Consider the following 14,623-nt stretch of genomic DNA (forward strand, 5'->3'; position numbering starts at 1 on the left):
GTTATGGAGATAAGATGGGACAATCGTATGTTTCAGTCACCATGTCCGTCCTTGAATTGAGAAGCACCCACTGGGAGCAGATCTGCCCCAAGACACAAGGACACTGGCAGGCAGTATTAGATGTAAAGTTTAGAACTTCTGTAAAGACTATTGCCTAAAGACAGAAGAAAATGCAGGATTTATATTCAGTTGCAATTTATGAAACTTGAGAACAGCAATAGGATCTATCCACTGGAAATCTCAAAATCATATTCGTTAAAAAGCAGACACCTCGTATCATGTTGGTGGATTTTCCTGGCTTTCATTCTAGAAGATGCTTTCCTTAGGCATGTGCCCTTTCTGTACTATTGAGTGTACAGTCCTAGAGGTAATTATAAAATACAATGACTCTTAGGAAAACAGGTGTGGGTCAAAAGCTTGATCAATTGTGCAGGAAATAGAGTGGAATGTTCATCGTGTGTTTGCAGCCACAGCACAGTGCCAAATGGGAGTGGCCAGTACCGCCCACGCGAGGCTGCCAGGCAAATCCCAGCCCCTTGAACTAGTCAAGTCTGGCCCTCCCTGGCCAGAGCCGACCGACTGACCCTGGAACGGGGCTGTGGGTGAGGACAGGCTTCTCCCCCCGCAGGGACACTGGGGGAAAGTCTCTTCTCGCTACAGGTGTCACTGTGACTTAGCATGCTGGTCAGCGTCTCCGGCTCTACCTCCTAGGTGCTAAGAGCCGTCACCAAGGAAGTCTGACCACCAAGACGTCTGCTGACACTGACCCTTCGAGGACCAAGCCCCCATCCCTCACCCCAGCCCGGTGCCAACTGCTGAGTTACAGAGAGCTGACTAAAGACCTTAATCCCAACCGCAAGCTGAAGTCTGAACCAAGTAACACTTCCAGCTTCCCAACGTCCAAAACTGATCCTGGCTGGACTGGCACTGTGCCATAGGAAGTCAAGCCTCTGCTGGCATTATGGGTGCTGGTTCGAGTCCTGGCTCCCTGCTGATATCCTGGGCAGGCAGTGGAAGATGGGACAAGTGCTTGGGCCCTGGCACTCATGTGGGAGACCCAAAGCAGTTCTGGCTTCAGATCAGCATAACTCCAACTGTTGTGGCCATCTGAGGAGTGAAGGAGCAGACGGAAGAGTTTGCTCTCTGACTGACTCCACCTTTCAAATAATTCTCAAGAAGGAATTGATCCTGGCTATCCTTATGTCTGTTACCCAACTGACGTTCACATACAGTGAAAACTAGCTAAATGCCGCCAACTATGCGACAGAAAAACCACGAGTCTTCCACATTCTCCTGGCAAGTGTTTGAGTAGAAAGACAAGCAAGCTGGCTCTAATCCAGAGACTGAAGGACAAGCCTTGTAGCTTAGGAACTCGATGCCTGCGCAACGGGTCAGCGTCCGCACAGCTTCCTGGGTGAACTCCAACTCCGTCCATATCTTCACCATCTGCAGACAGAGCACCCTAGAGGACAGCCAACCGCCCCAGCAGCTGTCCGGCTCCCCTCTGCTCCTTCTGGACATCAGACGGACCTGTGTGAAGTCACCCGCTGGGGTGACAACTCTTCAAGGGGAAGAAATCACTCCAGGCCAGTCTTGTTCCCTGGTTTCCAAGACCACCCTGGACACCTTCAACGTCACCCTCAATCCAAAGTCCTCCGAATAGCTTTGGGAGCAAATGGGGTGCACGTGTTGCTGAGGGCACAATCTGGAGACGGCTAAGACATCCAGGAGAAGCCAAGCAGCAGAGACAGGGAACAGCCAATGAACCCTGGAGGAAGCCCTCCCTTTGGATTGCACCCTACCCTCCTGCCACCTCCCGCAGGACCCGGAGGCCCCCCACCCCACCTCTCCCAAGATAGAGGACAAACCTAAGCTGAAGCTGAGGGCTCCAGGTTAAGAAAGCAAAGGTGACATCCCCCTCGGGGAGAAAAGCAGCCCACGCACAGGGGCCGTGACTCACATGAGCACATCCACTCGGCAGGACGGGGCCCTCAGTGCCTCACACAGGAAGTAGACGGCCGCGTGGCAGAGGCTGGTGCCGTACAGGCTCAGGTATCGGAGGTGGGAGCTGTGAAGCACCGCCTTACAGAACTCCAACCCGAGTCCGAAGTTATTGACAAAATTACACCTGCAAGTGGCGAGGAGTGGCATTAGGCAGCAGGGTGTACACACACACACCCACACACACCCACACACCCACACACACCCACACCATGTTCTCTCTACGTAACTCTTGCCTGTGGGTTATTTTTGGCCAAGTTGTGTAGACAGCACCAACAGAGCATCGCGCTGCCTACGGCTTACACAATCCCTCCACTTTACTTGACATACTATATATTGTACACAAGGCAAGTACTGGCCACTCCACTTCCGGGCCAGCTCCCTGCACGTGGCCTGGGAAAGCAGCAGAGGACGGCTTAAGGGCCTGGGCACCTGGAAGAGACCGGGAGAAGCTCCTGGCTCTGGACTGGCTCAGCTGCAGCATCATGGCCGTCTGGGGAGGGAATCCGTGGGGCGAAGACATGTTTCTTCTCTAACCCTGACTTTCCAGTAATTCAAAAAAATATTTGGTACCTAAAATACGTCAATCCTGTTAGCTTTGTTTTCAGTTTTATAAACCAGGTCTATATTTATAAACTAGTTCTATGCAAATATAAATGAAATAAAAGTTAATATGCATGATTTCTAAAGGTCCGGGGAAATGGAATTAAAACTCGACCGATTCTGGTGTAAGAAGTGTGGAGACACTTTTTCCTACCACAGTAATGTGTTTGCACCCATAACTCCCACTGCCTGCCCACACAGGGTTGCACTGCCGCCGTGCGTGGGTGCCCCCAGGGGCAGGGCTCAACTCCCGGCTCCCCAGACGCGCCAGCGTCAGACTCACGACAGGCTGTTGAGTCGGCACGTGGGCTGGGCCACGGCTTTGAACAGGACTGACAGGGACACGTGGTCGAGCGTGCTGCTGTCCAGTTTCAGCACCTGGAACTTTTCTCCCTGGAATGCTGTGCAAAATTCCTTCCAGTATTGGATGGTTTCCGCTTCACTACAGAGAGCAAAATGTCGTGACGCTCAGCCTCTGGAGTCCAGCCAAGACCCCCTCGACATGGACACTGAGGCCCCTCGAAACCCACCAACGCAGGCTGGGGTGAGGAGCTTGCATTGTGTTGGCGTTTAACCCCTTACTTGCTGGGTGACCCTGGACACGCAGTTCAAGGTTACTCTACACTTGTTGGGAGGAGATATGGTTGTAGTGCAAACCAGGTTCATATTTGCTGACTCCTCAATGGACAGTTTCCAGAAACACGGTGCCTGGGGCTAGGGATCCAAGAGCTAAACTGCAGAGCAGGTCAGCAGGATGTGGGGGAGGGACAAGAGCAGGGGACGAGGGGAAAATCCAGAGGCAGACAGACAGGCACAGGCCAGGAGGCGTGGCACCAAGGGACAGTAAGAACCGCCCACTTTCACCCTCATACCAGAACCCTGAGTGCACAAAGCTTCCTTCTCTTTAGATGGGAGATCACTGAGTGGTTGCTCAGGGTCCCACGTGTAGCAGGTGGCAGCCACGGGGCTCAAAAGCCGACTGCTACCCACAGTGCTACTCATCTAAGCATAAGGATGCACAGAATACTCCCGGGTCCCCAAAGTCAGAGGGGTGCAGGCACTGCGTGGGGGTGGCCTCACCTGAAGTCCGTCTTGTGGTAGGGGAACACGTTGTTAACGCACAGCTGCATCGTTTTCAGGTTGCGGCAATACCTCAGGCAGAAGGACGCGATGACCATCTCGTCAGTGTTTTGGATGTTGAGGAAGAGGTCCTCGAAGAAACTCATCACCCTGAGGACAAACTGCTCATCCTGGCTTTCGAACAGTGCCAAGAACAGCTCCAGGTAACTGATGTCTTGGGCAGCTACTGCGCTCAGGCGCCTCAGGGTCTCCAGGATCTCCGTCCTGATGGCCTTGGACAGCGGGAAGCCCAGGCAGGACTCCAGCCAGCCGAGGATCTCCCGGACCGAGAGGTCCAAAAGCAACATCCCTGTGAGGTACAGGTTCGTGTGTGCACGCCCCATACTCGCCGCCACCAGGTGGGGCACTGTGCCGATGTTGCCCACGGGTGGGTCTCTGGGCTGCCTGAGGAAGTAGAACAGAGCAGCACAGTAACTTTGCAGGGACCTGTTGTTGAACGTGAAGCGCTCCCCTCTGGGCCGCAGGAACTTCAGCCTCAACCACATGGCCATGTCCTCCTCAGAGACCCCGTGCCATATCATGTCTGCCCGGCTGTACACATACGTCTGAGTCCACATGCCTTCTGCGGCCAGCCTGCACAGCCCCTTGAGGCGCGCTCTGTTCGTTTTCGGTGGGACTCCGGCTGCCTCTGCTGTCTGGAGGGCCGAGCTCAAGAAGCTCGAGTACAGGTAGGCACACGATTGAGGGTAGAATTGCAGGTTTGTTCCGCGCTCCATCTGCCACTTCAGAGCAGTACATACCAGCCAGGTGGTTAAGGGGTTGTTGCAGATGATCCAGAAAGGCCGACTGCTCCTCACAAAGAGTAAGGCCCGACTGCCCTGGTCCCTGTCCTCAAAGAAGTGGGAGAAGTACTGCTCTCTGTGGATGTCTGTGAGCGGCAGGAGCCGCAGCTGGATCGGATGCTGCAACAGGGAGCCGTGCCTGGCCATGCTCTGCTCTCCGAAGCCCAGCAGCAGCGAGCATTCTGGAAGCATGGTTTTCTGCAGCAGGCTGCTCAGGAGCACGGCCGTAGGCCATCGCCGCCTCCAGTCACCGCATGCGTCTGTCCTGAGCTTCAGGTCAAACTTGAGCTGCTCAAAGCCATCCAAGATGAAGAGCACTTTGTCTGGCCTGAAGAAGATATCTTCGAGGGCCTCGGCTTCCAGGGGCCAGTCTCCCGAAAGCAGCTCCAGCAGGCTGGTCTCCTCCAGGCCATTCAATTCAAAGACATGGATGAAGAAGACATGTGTGAACACGTTGTTCCAGATGGTTCCCTTGGCCCACTCCAGCGTGATTCTTCTCAGGAGGGTGGTTTTGCCGGCTCCCTCGCGGCCGGTTACAACCACAGTGCAGGGCCCCGGGAAGTGGCCAACGGCCGCGAGCAGTGCATTGCAATCCTTCTCCACAGAATGTTTGTAGTGCCAATCCGGGATTGGGAGGCAGGTCTCCTGGGTCCAGATCAACTCGAACTTCTCCCTCATCTGGGCTTTGTGTGCCTCTGATCTCCCTGAGTTAACAAAACAAGACGTGTGAAACACACAGCCTCATCCTTTTAGTCTTCAGAACTTTGATACCCTTTTTTTTTTTTTTTTTTTTTGGAAATAGCTAAGGAGGGGAGGGGAGGAGAGACAGATTTTTCCATCCATTGGTTAATTCCCCAAGCAGCGACAACAGCTAGAGCTGAGCCGATCTGAACTTCCAGGTCTCCCATACAGATGCAGGGTCCAAGGACCCGCGCCGTCCTGTCCTGCTTTCCCAGGCCACAAGCAGAGAACTGATGCCGTAGGGCCACAGTCAGAAGCTTGGCCTGCTACTCCACCATGTCAGCCCCAAACAGACATAATGCGCAGTGGCTAGAAGTCCTGCCCAGAACCAGCAGGCTCACTTGGAAGCCAGAGGCCGAAGCGAAGTGCAGACACGGACCTGGGGAGTGCTCGCGGACATGGCCGCACCGCGGGGCCGCCAGCACGGCTGCTCCCTGGTGTCCCCGGCAGGTGACAGCACTGAGCACTGGCCAGCAGGACAGGAAGCTTCACTATGCGAACTCTCCGCACACGCAAGCACGCACGCTCTGTGCAGCCTCTCTCGCACTGCTTGTGAAACCTTCGTTCAGTCTGGCGGATGGCCATGATCATGCGTCTACACCGACTTGAGACCAGAAGGTCTCGGTTCCACCTGGCCCATGGTGCCCACTGCAGTGCACGCCTGGACCATTGTGTTGTCCAGTGGGCTTTGCTGCGTCCATTTCACACCCGGCTTATCTCAAGGGAGGTTACACTGAGCTCCGCATACAGACGATACCCGGCCCTGAAGTTGTAACGCCCCACAATAGATGCGCCGGGGACGATCTACAGGCGTGTAAGATCCAGCTCCAAGACACTTACCCCAGGAGAAGAGCTACAGTGCTCTTGGCACCACAGAGCAAGGACGCCCCGAGGAGCGTCTGACCTGTGGTCCTGGGGCGAGCGGGGCTTTGGGCCCTGCACGGGCGGCAATGGACGTGGACAGTGTCGGTCAGTCCTTTAGTCCCCAGCTGACCCCACATGAGAGTTACTCCAATCAGAAACTGGTCCTAGAGGGTCAAGGTGGGCTCCACTACCCCCAGTGGCTCTCCGGGACTCACGCGTTGTTACACAGACCTGAGCCAACTGCCCGGTCCTTGTCTCCCCGGAGGTGGAGACACGGGTCCCTGATGACTCTCCCAGAGCATCAAGGTCCCCAAACCCGCTTTCCTCTCTGCCTGGGTGCAACTCCTGTTTCTTGTGAGAAAGCCTCGTGCTCATTACCACTGGCCAAGGCACACAGGACACGGCACCCTCAGACCTTGCCTGTCAGGGTGCCCCGTGCACCCCTCAGCCCAGCTCAGTGCAGACACCTCAATGGCCAGCCTAAGTCACGGCTGACAACGGGGAAACAGGAGCACGAAGGCAGGCGGTGTCCCTAGGCCCCTCCTGGAGGGAAGCTCTGAGGCCGAGTCCAGAGCCCTGGAGCGGAAGACGGGGTGCCTAATTCTTGGACTCCATCTCAGTTCAGTCTGCTTGTACTGGAGTTGCCCACGCAACCAAGGCGAGGGGAGTTTCCCTGTTCTGCCCAGCCCTAGGGAATGGGACAGTGTAGCCCATGCTCCGAAACGGGACCAGAGATCCCCTGATGCTCTTTCAAGGCACTATCAGCCCTTGCTTCTGGGTCCCCTTATCCCCTCCCTACATTCAAAGAAAAAACCTGAAAACGCTCAAGCCGTTTCCCCCAAAAGCCAGTGTCTAGTCTGACATTTCACTATGCCACTTCTTGCTTTTTTACACCTTTGCTTTGAATCAAGAGTGTTACAAGGGAATCGAGATGGCGGAATAAGGTAAGAACACATTTAAGCAGATGGCAAAACATCAGCCAGTGTGAAGCAGAGAGGGAACACTCCAGGAAACAGAACAGGATGGCAGCAGAGGGGTACGTGGAGACTGACACGGGAAAGCAGCGGACACAGCGGGGTGGTGTTGCAGCGACTGATAGCCCAGCAGCCTTCAGCAAGCGGTGATCTGAACTCCACCAGCAACCAGATGGGAAGGGACTTTCACTGGGAGCTCAGGAGGTGAACCCAGAAAAAGACCTGCCCGTCCTGCTGGTCTGTTTCATTTGACCAGGAGCAGAGACAGAGGGTTGATTTCATAGCCCAGTCCACTTCCTAGAGCCGAATCGGGTGCCAAGTTGTTCAAAGGAGGCAATGGTTATGGATAATACTGCGCATGTACTGAGCTGGGAGTGAACTCATTTCTGCCTCAGACTGCAACAACATGGCATCCTAAAGGCTCCACCCAAGACAGGTCCAGGTAGCCCTCAGACCTGATGTGCCACTGCTAGAGTTCTTGATCTGCTGGCCATCGGGTACAGTTTTGTACAGTGTGGTGAAGGCTTTTAGACTGCAGGGACAACAGTGAACCGCGCATGCACCGAGCCTGCGAAAACTCACTGAGTTCAGTGCATTACACTGGTCCCACTGGAAAATACCCACTATGGCATCATACGAGTCAAAATAGGCCCATGCGGCACTCAGACCTAACAGCCAACAGGTTCTGGCAAGTTCAGCACCACCAACACCCTAGCTATATAGGACACCCGGTGTCTCCCTAATCCTGGGACTGCTCCAACCCTAAGTGGGAGAAAGGCGTCACATGAGGTGGATAACATTCCAAGAACATTTATAGAGCTGGGAAAAGGATGCAATGACTCATCTGGAAACAAACAAACAAACAAACAAACAAACATGAATAGCCAGAAACACCCTGAACAGTAAGCCTCTAATGGGCGGGATCCAACACCAGACCTTCGGGCATACTGTAGGGTGGCGACTACGAAAACAGCTGGTACTGGCACAGAAACAGGACGGCCAACGGTAAACAGAAGCATCAGGATACTCACATGTTCAGTCATCCAATCCTGGACAAGAAAACAGGAAAGAACCCAGGGGGAGAGGGAAGACTGCAGTAAACGCTGTTGGAGCAATTGGTTAATGACCTGCACAAGTGAGCAGCGAGACCCACACCTTTCACCGTACACAAAGATCAAATCCAAATGGAGAAAAGATCGAAACCTACACCCAGAAACCAGACTTCCGGAAGAAAAAGTTGAAAACGCTGCAAGACATAGGCATCGGCAGAGACTTCTCAGGAAAATCACCAAAAGCAAGGGACGTCAAGATCGAAATAAACAAATGGGACTACATCAAAAAGAAGCTTCTGCTTAGCAAAGCAGACAAAGCAGAAGGGCAAGCACAGGACGGGAGAAAGTCCGCACACTCCACAGGAGACAAGGGGCTAATTCACAGAATATCAACTCCAGAAAAACCACAGAACAAACCAGTCGAGATGTGCCAGGGAGACGGGCAGACGCTTTACAAAGGAACAAAATTCCAATGTCTAGCAGACACATGAAAAGGGGCTCAAGTTCCTTAGGGAAATTCAAACGAGAACACCAAGGTTGCACGTAACCCCAGCAAGGATGGCACAAATCCAGAGGACTAGCACCACCTGCTGGCAAGGCTGTGGGGAAAAGGAATCCTCCTCCACTGCTGGTGGGGTTGAGGCTGGTACAGCCACAGTGGAAGTCAGAATGGAGAACACTCAGGCGACTGAAAATCCACCTACCATTTGGGCCAGCAACACCACTTCTAGGAATAAATCCAAAAGACCTTTTACTTGACAAAGCAACATGTACTCCTATGTTCATAGCAGCACAACCAACAATCAAAAACACGAAAATGGGCCCAGCGGCGTGGCCTAGCAGCTTAAGTCCTCGCCTTGAACGCGTGGGGATTCCATATGGGCGCTGGTTCTAATCCCAGCAGCTCCACTTCCCATCCAGCTCTCTGCTTGTGGCCTGGGAAAGCAGTCGAGGGTGGCCCAAAGCCTTGGGACCCTGCACCCGTATGAGAGACCCGGAAGAAGCTCCTGGCTTCAGATCTGCGGAACACCAGCCGTTGCGGCCACTTGGGGAGTGACTCATCAGACAGAAGATCTTCCTCTGTCTCTCCTTTCTGTACATCTGACTTTGTAATAAAGATAAATAAATCTTTTTTTAAAAAAAAAAAACGAGAAGCATGTAAAGCAGGTGTTCAAGGAATTCAAGGCATATGTCACACAGGAAATGAACCAAATGAAAGCTGATTTACCAGAAATGAAGAACACAGCGCAGCAGAAGTACAGTGGAGAGTCTCCAAAATAGAGTAACGCAGAAAAAAGAACTTCAGAATTGGAAGATCTTTCCTGTCACCAGGGGGAAACCAACAAAAAGCTGGCAGCAGAGATGGGTCAAGCTCAATAAAGTATTCAAAGACACTATTAAAAGGCCCAATATAAGAGTTACGGGAGTCCCAGAAGGTGCAAAAAGAGAAAGATTAAAGGTGTATTCAATGAAATAAGGGAAAATTTCCCTAATCTAGAGAAAGAATTGGGAAACAACATCCCAGAGGGGCACAGAACTCCCAACAGGGCTGACCAAAAGCGATCTTCACCGAGACATATGGTAATCAAGTTTGTTAAATGGGAACGTGAAAATAATCAATTGACATATAAAAGAATGCCAGTTCAACTCACAGCTGACCTCTCAGGGGAAACACTACAGGCCCGAAGAGAATGGAGTGACACATTCCAGATTTTAAAAGCAAAAAAATTGTCAGCCAGGATAATGTACCCAGCAAGTTTTGTCTTTGAAAATTAATGTGCAAAAACTATTTCAAGAAAAGTTAGAAGAATATGCCTCTTCCAAACCTGCCCTGCAAAGGATACTTCAAGATATTCTCTTGACAGAGAAGAGGAAGAACGCCCACCAAAACCAGAGGGAAATATAAAGAGCATCCCAGTAAAACAGAAGACTAAATCAATTAACCCATTGTTAAAACGACAGGACCAAATTACCACCCATTCTTATTAGCGCCGGATGTGAATGTTTGAAACTCAAACGTCATAGTTTAGTAGACTGGATTAAAAGCTAAATCCATGTATGTGTTGCCTACACTTCTCCAAGATCAGCGTAAACCCATGGATTTGATTTTTAGTTTCATCTCTGCAAAACTCATTAAATTCTCTACTGACATACAGATCATACAGTGGCATTTTCTTCAAGAAGGTTCTTGATTTTTTTCATTTCTTTAGTGACACATTAGTCATTCAGTAGCAGGTTATTTAACTTCATGGCATTTTTAATTTTTCTTCCGGGCCCGATGCGATAGCATAGTGGTTAAAGTCCTCGCCTTGCATGCCCGGGATCCCATATGGTCACCAGTTCTAACCCCAGTAGCCCTGCTTCCCATCCAGCTCTCTGTGGCCTGGGAAAGCAGTCAAGGACGGCCCAAAGCCTTAGGACCTTGCACCCACTTGGGAGACCAGGAAGAGCTCCTGACTCCTGGCTTCGGATTGGCTCAGCTGTAGCCATTGAAGTCACTTGGGGAGTGAACCATCGGACGGAAGATCTTTTCTCTCCTCTTCTCTGTATATTTGACTTTCCAATAAAAATAAATATTAATTTTTCTTCCTGTTAATTTTGCTTTGTGGCTTTTAAGGGATGTACAGTAACTGTGATGCAGGCTATCCTATCCAGATGTGAGGATACAATGCAAGCTGCCTCTCTACTTCCAGACAAAGATGGACTCCCTGTGAAACTGCTTACTGTATCTGGACAGTAGGATGCTGGACTCTCTGCCATTGTCCATGCCCACAGTGGACATATGACTGACTGTTTATCAAGAACTATACTGCAGTACTATAGGGGAACTCCATGGGGCGGGGGGTAGAGGGGCCTTGGGGAGGAAGGGAAATCCCAGGGCCTATGGAACTGATATCATAAAGTAAGCAAAAAGGTAAGACAACTCACATAGGAAAAACAGGGAGAATATTAGTCTTTCTGTTCTGAACATTTTTCACTCAATAGCTGGAGTAATTCTGACATTCAAAATGTGCCTTAAGAAAAACAGCTCCATTTGAGGAGGCTGGTGTTTGTAGCACTGCTCGTGAAGCCTTCACTTGAGATAAACATCCCATACTCAAGTGATGGTTCGGTTCTGACTGGTCTGCTTTGTAATATTTTTGTTGGACAGTCAGATACACAGACAGGAGGAGACACAGAAGATCATGTGTGCAATGATTCGCTCCCCAAGTGGCTGCAATGGTTGGAGCCGAGCTGAAGCCAGGAGCCTCTTCCGGGTCTTCCAAGCAGGTGCAGGGTCCCAAAGGCTTTGGGCCGTCCTCGACTGCTTTCCCAGGCCACAAGCAGGGAGCTGGACGGGAAGCGGGGCTGCTGGGATTAGAACCAGCGTCTTTATGAAATCAAGGTGAGGACTTTAGCTGCTAGGCCACCGCACTGGGCGCGCTGTGCGGATTCTGTTCCAGTTGGCCGTGAATGCGCCTGGGAAGCCAATGCGTGACGACCAACACGTGGGAGCCCGTCCCCCGCGCGGACGAGCGAGATGGCGTGGAGGCTCGTGACGTTAGCCCATTCCAGGCTCAGCCACTGCGCCACTTAGGGAGCCAACGAGAGCAGGCAAGCACTCCCTCTCCCCGTTCAAATCAATCTGGTTTTTGGTTGAAAAAGAAAAGTCTGTTACCATTGCACCTGTTTCCTGGCTTTTCACTCTTGTGCTAAGCTGGGAAAGAACCCACTGGGCTTCACTGGTAACAAGTACCACACCAAAGCTGGACCGACTCCAGGAAGCCACGTGCCCCGAAACACACCATCCGATTCACCAACTTGCTCTTGGTGCACAGAGCTGGTGAGCTGGGGCGCGACTTGTTAGAAGGTCATGCCTCCATCACTCCATCACTCAGGTAATGTTTCGTTCTACCTTTAACAGACAGAGAGAAGGGGTTGACACCGTGCAACAGACCAGAGACAGACACACACACCGACCAGACACACAGACACGGAGAGGGATGGGGGCTTCAGGGAGAAAGGGGGACTGGGTGCAGAGAGGGACGCGCAGAGATGACAGAATGAATTAAAGAAATGAAGAAAGCCTAGGAGATGCAGGAAGTACCATTAGACAGATGTTTGCACTATAGGGATGTGTGAGGGAGCATAGCAGGGAAGAGACATTGAGAAATCACTCAAGAGCTGAAAAATTTACTACAAGATTTCACACACACGAAGTCCCAGGACCCCGGCCAGACTCCACCAAGGAAGACCTTCCATGGGCACATTACAAGTTGCCAAACATCCAAGCGAGCGCCAGTGACAGTGACGACACCGCTCCTCCACGTGCAGGTCGGTCAGGGCACTGAGGCAGCCTGTCCTGAAGGCCCACAAGGCCGCGGCGGGCACTGCAGCTCCAACTGCAACCTGCGCCAGAGGTGAGGGAGGAGTCCTCGCCCAGCCAAGGGGCTGCATCAGCTCCAGGCCAGCAGGTCCTGAGCAGGGTGCTGCAGTCCAAGCAGAGCTGCACAGTCGGAATTCACCAACGCAGAGGCCTTCAGCACAGCTAAGCCAACAAAGCAGAGGCAGAATCTAACAATACGTCAGATGGCAAGCAGGAATCATTACCTGTGAATATCAGCTTTGAGCGCAAACGGATTGAACTCCAGAAGATAAAAGAAAATTGGCAAACCTTTGAGACTGATTTTCATTGGAAAGGCAGAGAGGACAGACAGGATGGTCTTCTGTCTCATGGTTCACTCCAAGTGGCACCAATGGTCAGAGCTGCACCAACCCGAAGCCAGGAGCCACAAGCCTCTTCTGGGTCTCCCACACGGGTGCAGGGTCCCAAGGTTTTGGGCCGTCCTTGACTGCTTTCCTAGAAGCAGGCTGCCGGGATTAGAACTGGCGTCGTAGGAGATCCCGGTGCGTTCAAGGCGAGGACTTTAGCTGCCATGCCATTGTGTTGGGCCCGTCTGCCAATTCTCAAACCTGACGGCATGCTGCTGTTGGCCACTCACCTCGCAGGTTCACTTGCTCACACACTGCAAGTGAAGGGTTGCAAAAACAAACACGGAAAGCCAAAGACAAGATGGGCCATTGCAGCTACACTCCCGGAATGGCGCTGACAGGAGGTGCACAAAGTGAAGACATCATACGCCGTAAGAGGATCAGGCCGGCAAGCAAACAGGCACACACCTCCCAGGAACGTGTTGAAGTTGAGCCAGACCTCAACTCAGCAGCGGGGAATGTGGGCATGTTACTGTTGTCAGTGGGCATTCATACCTCCCCTCCGGCCGCCCCCAAAACCAGAGACGCTGCGGAGCTGAACCACACGCCACAGCAACGCCCCAACCTTTACAGAACATTATGCCTACAGCTACGGAACACACTCCTCTTACCAGTTATTTACTGCAATAACTACAACTAGGCCACAAACCCCACCAAACTTTCTAAATACTGGAAGTTTAACCATCCGTGGTCTCAGCAGACAAGCTAGAAGCCAGTGAGAACTTTGAAAGAGTTCAGGGGAGCTACAGTATTGCCTGGACATGGCTCGGACCCCACAAAGGCAGCATCAAGCGACAGGAGGAGTGTGCGGACAGCACCAAGGACTTAGAAATTAAACCAGATTTAAAAACAGCCAGAGTAGGCACAGAGTTAAGCAAAAAACGGAAACAAAGTGAGAAGTTGCTTTATGAAAGCATCAACAGGCACACCATTAGCCGCCAAGCACGACTCCGAGTGGAGGCTTTCATGCAACATTAACGGAGCGGGCCATAAGGTTTATGTGAACAAACTGAAAAAAACCTCAGAGTCGTCCAGGGTCTCATGACTTCACACCCGAGTCGCCTGAAATACTTAGCGAATTACCTCAAATAACGACAGTGTCCAAGATATTGAGACTGCAGGACTGTCACCAGCATGCTGCTAAAGACGCAACAGGAAGCCGCAGCCTAGCATCCTGGCTGAGCGATCAGCCAACGGGCCCAACGCTACATCAAGACGAAACCCCAGAGGTCGGGGTCTAAGCCAGGATGCAAGGGTGTGTCAACATCAAGTCCAGAGGCTCACCAACACCCTGGGTGAAGGCCACAGGACCGAGCGAGTGCTTCATGTGATACAACAGACTTCCACAGCGAAAACCACAGACTCGGTGAGTTCCAGAAGGTGAGCTCCTCAACTGTAGATGACTCCACAGCCAGCATCTCCCTGCAGGATGAAAAACTAAAATCCTCTTCCCTCAGAGGCGACAACGGCCGAGCGGTGTTACAGGGAACAGAAACCACAGCAGCCACCTGTGAGCTGTGAGCCCGGCTCTGGCGACAAGCAGGGGGCCAGCAGTGGCCACAGACCAGCGACAGGGGGCCAGCAGTGGCCACAGACCAGCGACATGGGGCCAGCAGCGGCCACAGACCAGCGACAGGGGGCCAGCAGCGGCCACAGACCAGCCCTTGCGGCAGCCAGGTGGCAGCTTGGGTTCATGCAGGGAACTCGGGAGGTG

The 14,623-nt window shown here is 52.4% G+C and overlaps 1 protein-coding gene across 1 annotated transcript in view; it reads right to left on the bottom strand.

Moving 5' to 3' along the window:
- The window catches only part of LOC101528355 (NACHT, LRR and PYD domains-containing protein 9), a 37,208-nt gene that overhangs the window by 8,329 nt on the left and 14,256 nt on the right, over positions 1-14,623 (bottom strand). Inside the window, exons 2-4 of the mRNA XM_036492716.2 lie at positions 3,685-5,230; positions 2,888-3,046; positions 1,961-2,128 (exon numbers count right to left, since the gene is read on the bottom strand). Coding sequence (XP_036348609.2) covers positions 1,961-2,128; positions 2,888-3,046; positions 3,685-5,230 — 1,873 coding nt within the window. The remainder of the gene's footprint in view (positions 1-1,960; positions 2,129-2,887; positions 3,047-3,684; positions 5,231-14,623) is intronic.

This window comes from Ochotona princeps, chromosome 16 (genome assembly GCF_030435755.1).
Source record: "Ochotona princeps isolate mOchPri1 chromosome 16, mOchPri1.hap1, whole genome shotgun sequence".
Taxonomy (NCBI): domain Eukaryota; kingdom Metazoa; phylum Chordata; class Mammalia; order Lagomorpha; family Ochotonidae; genus Ochotona; species Ochotona princeps.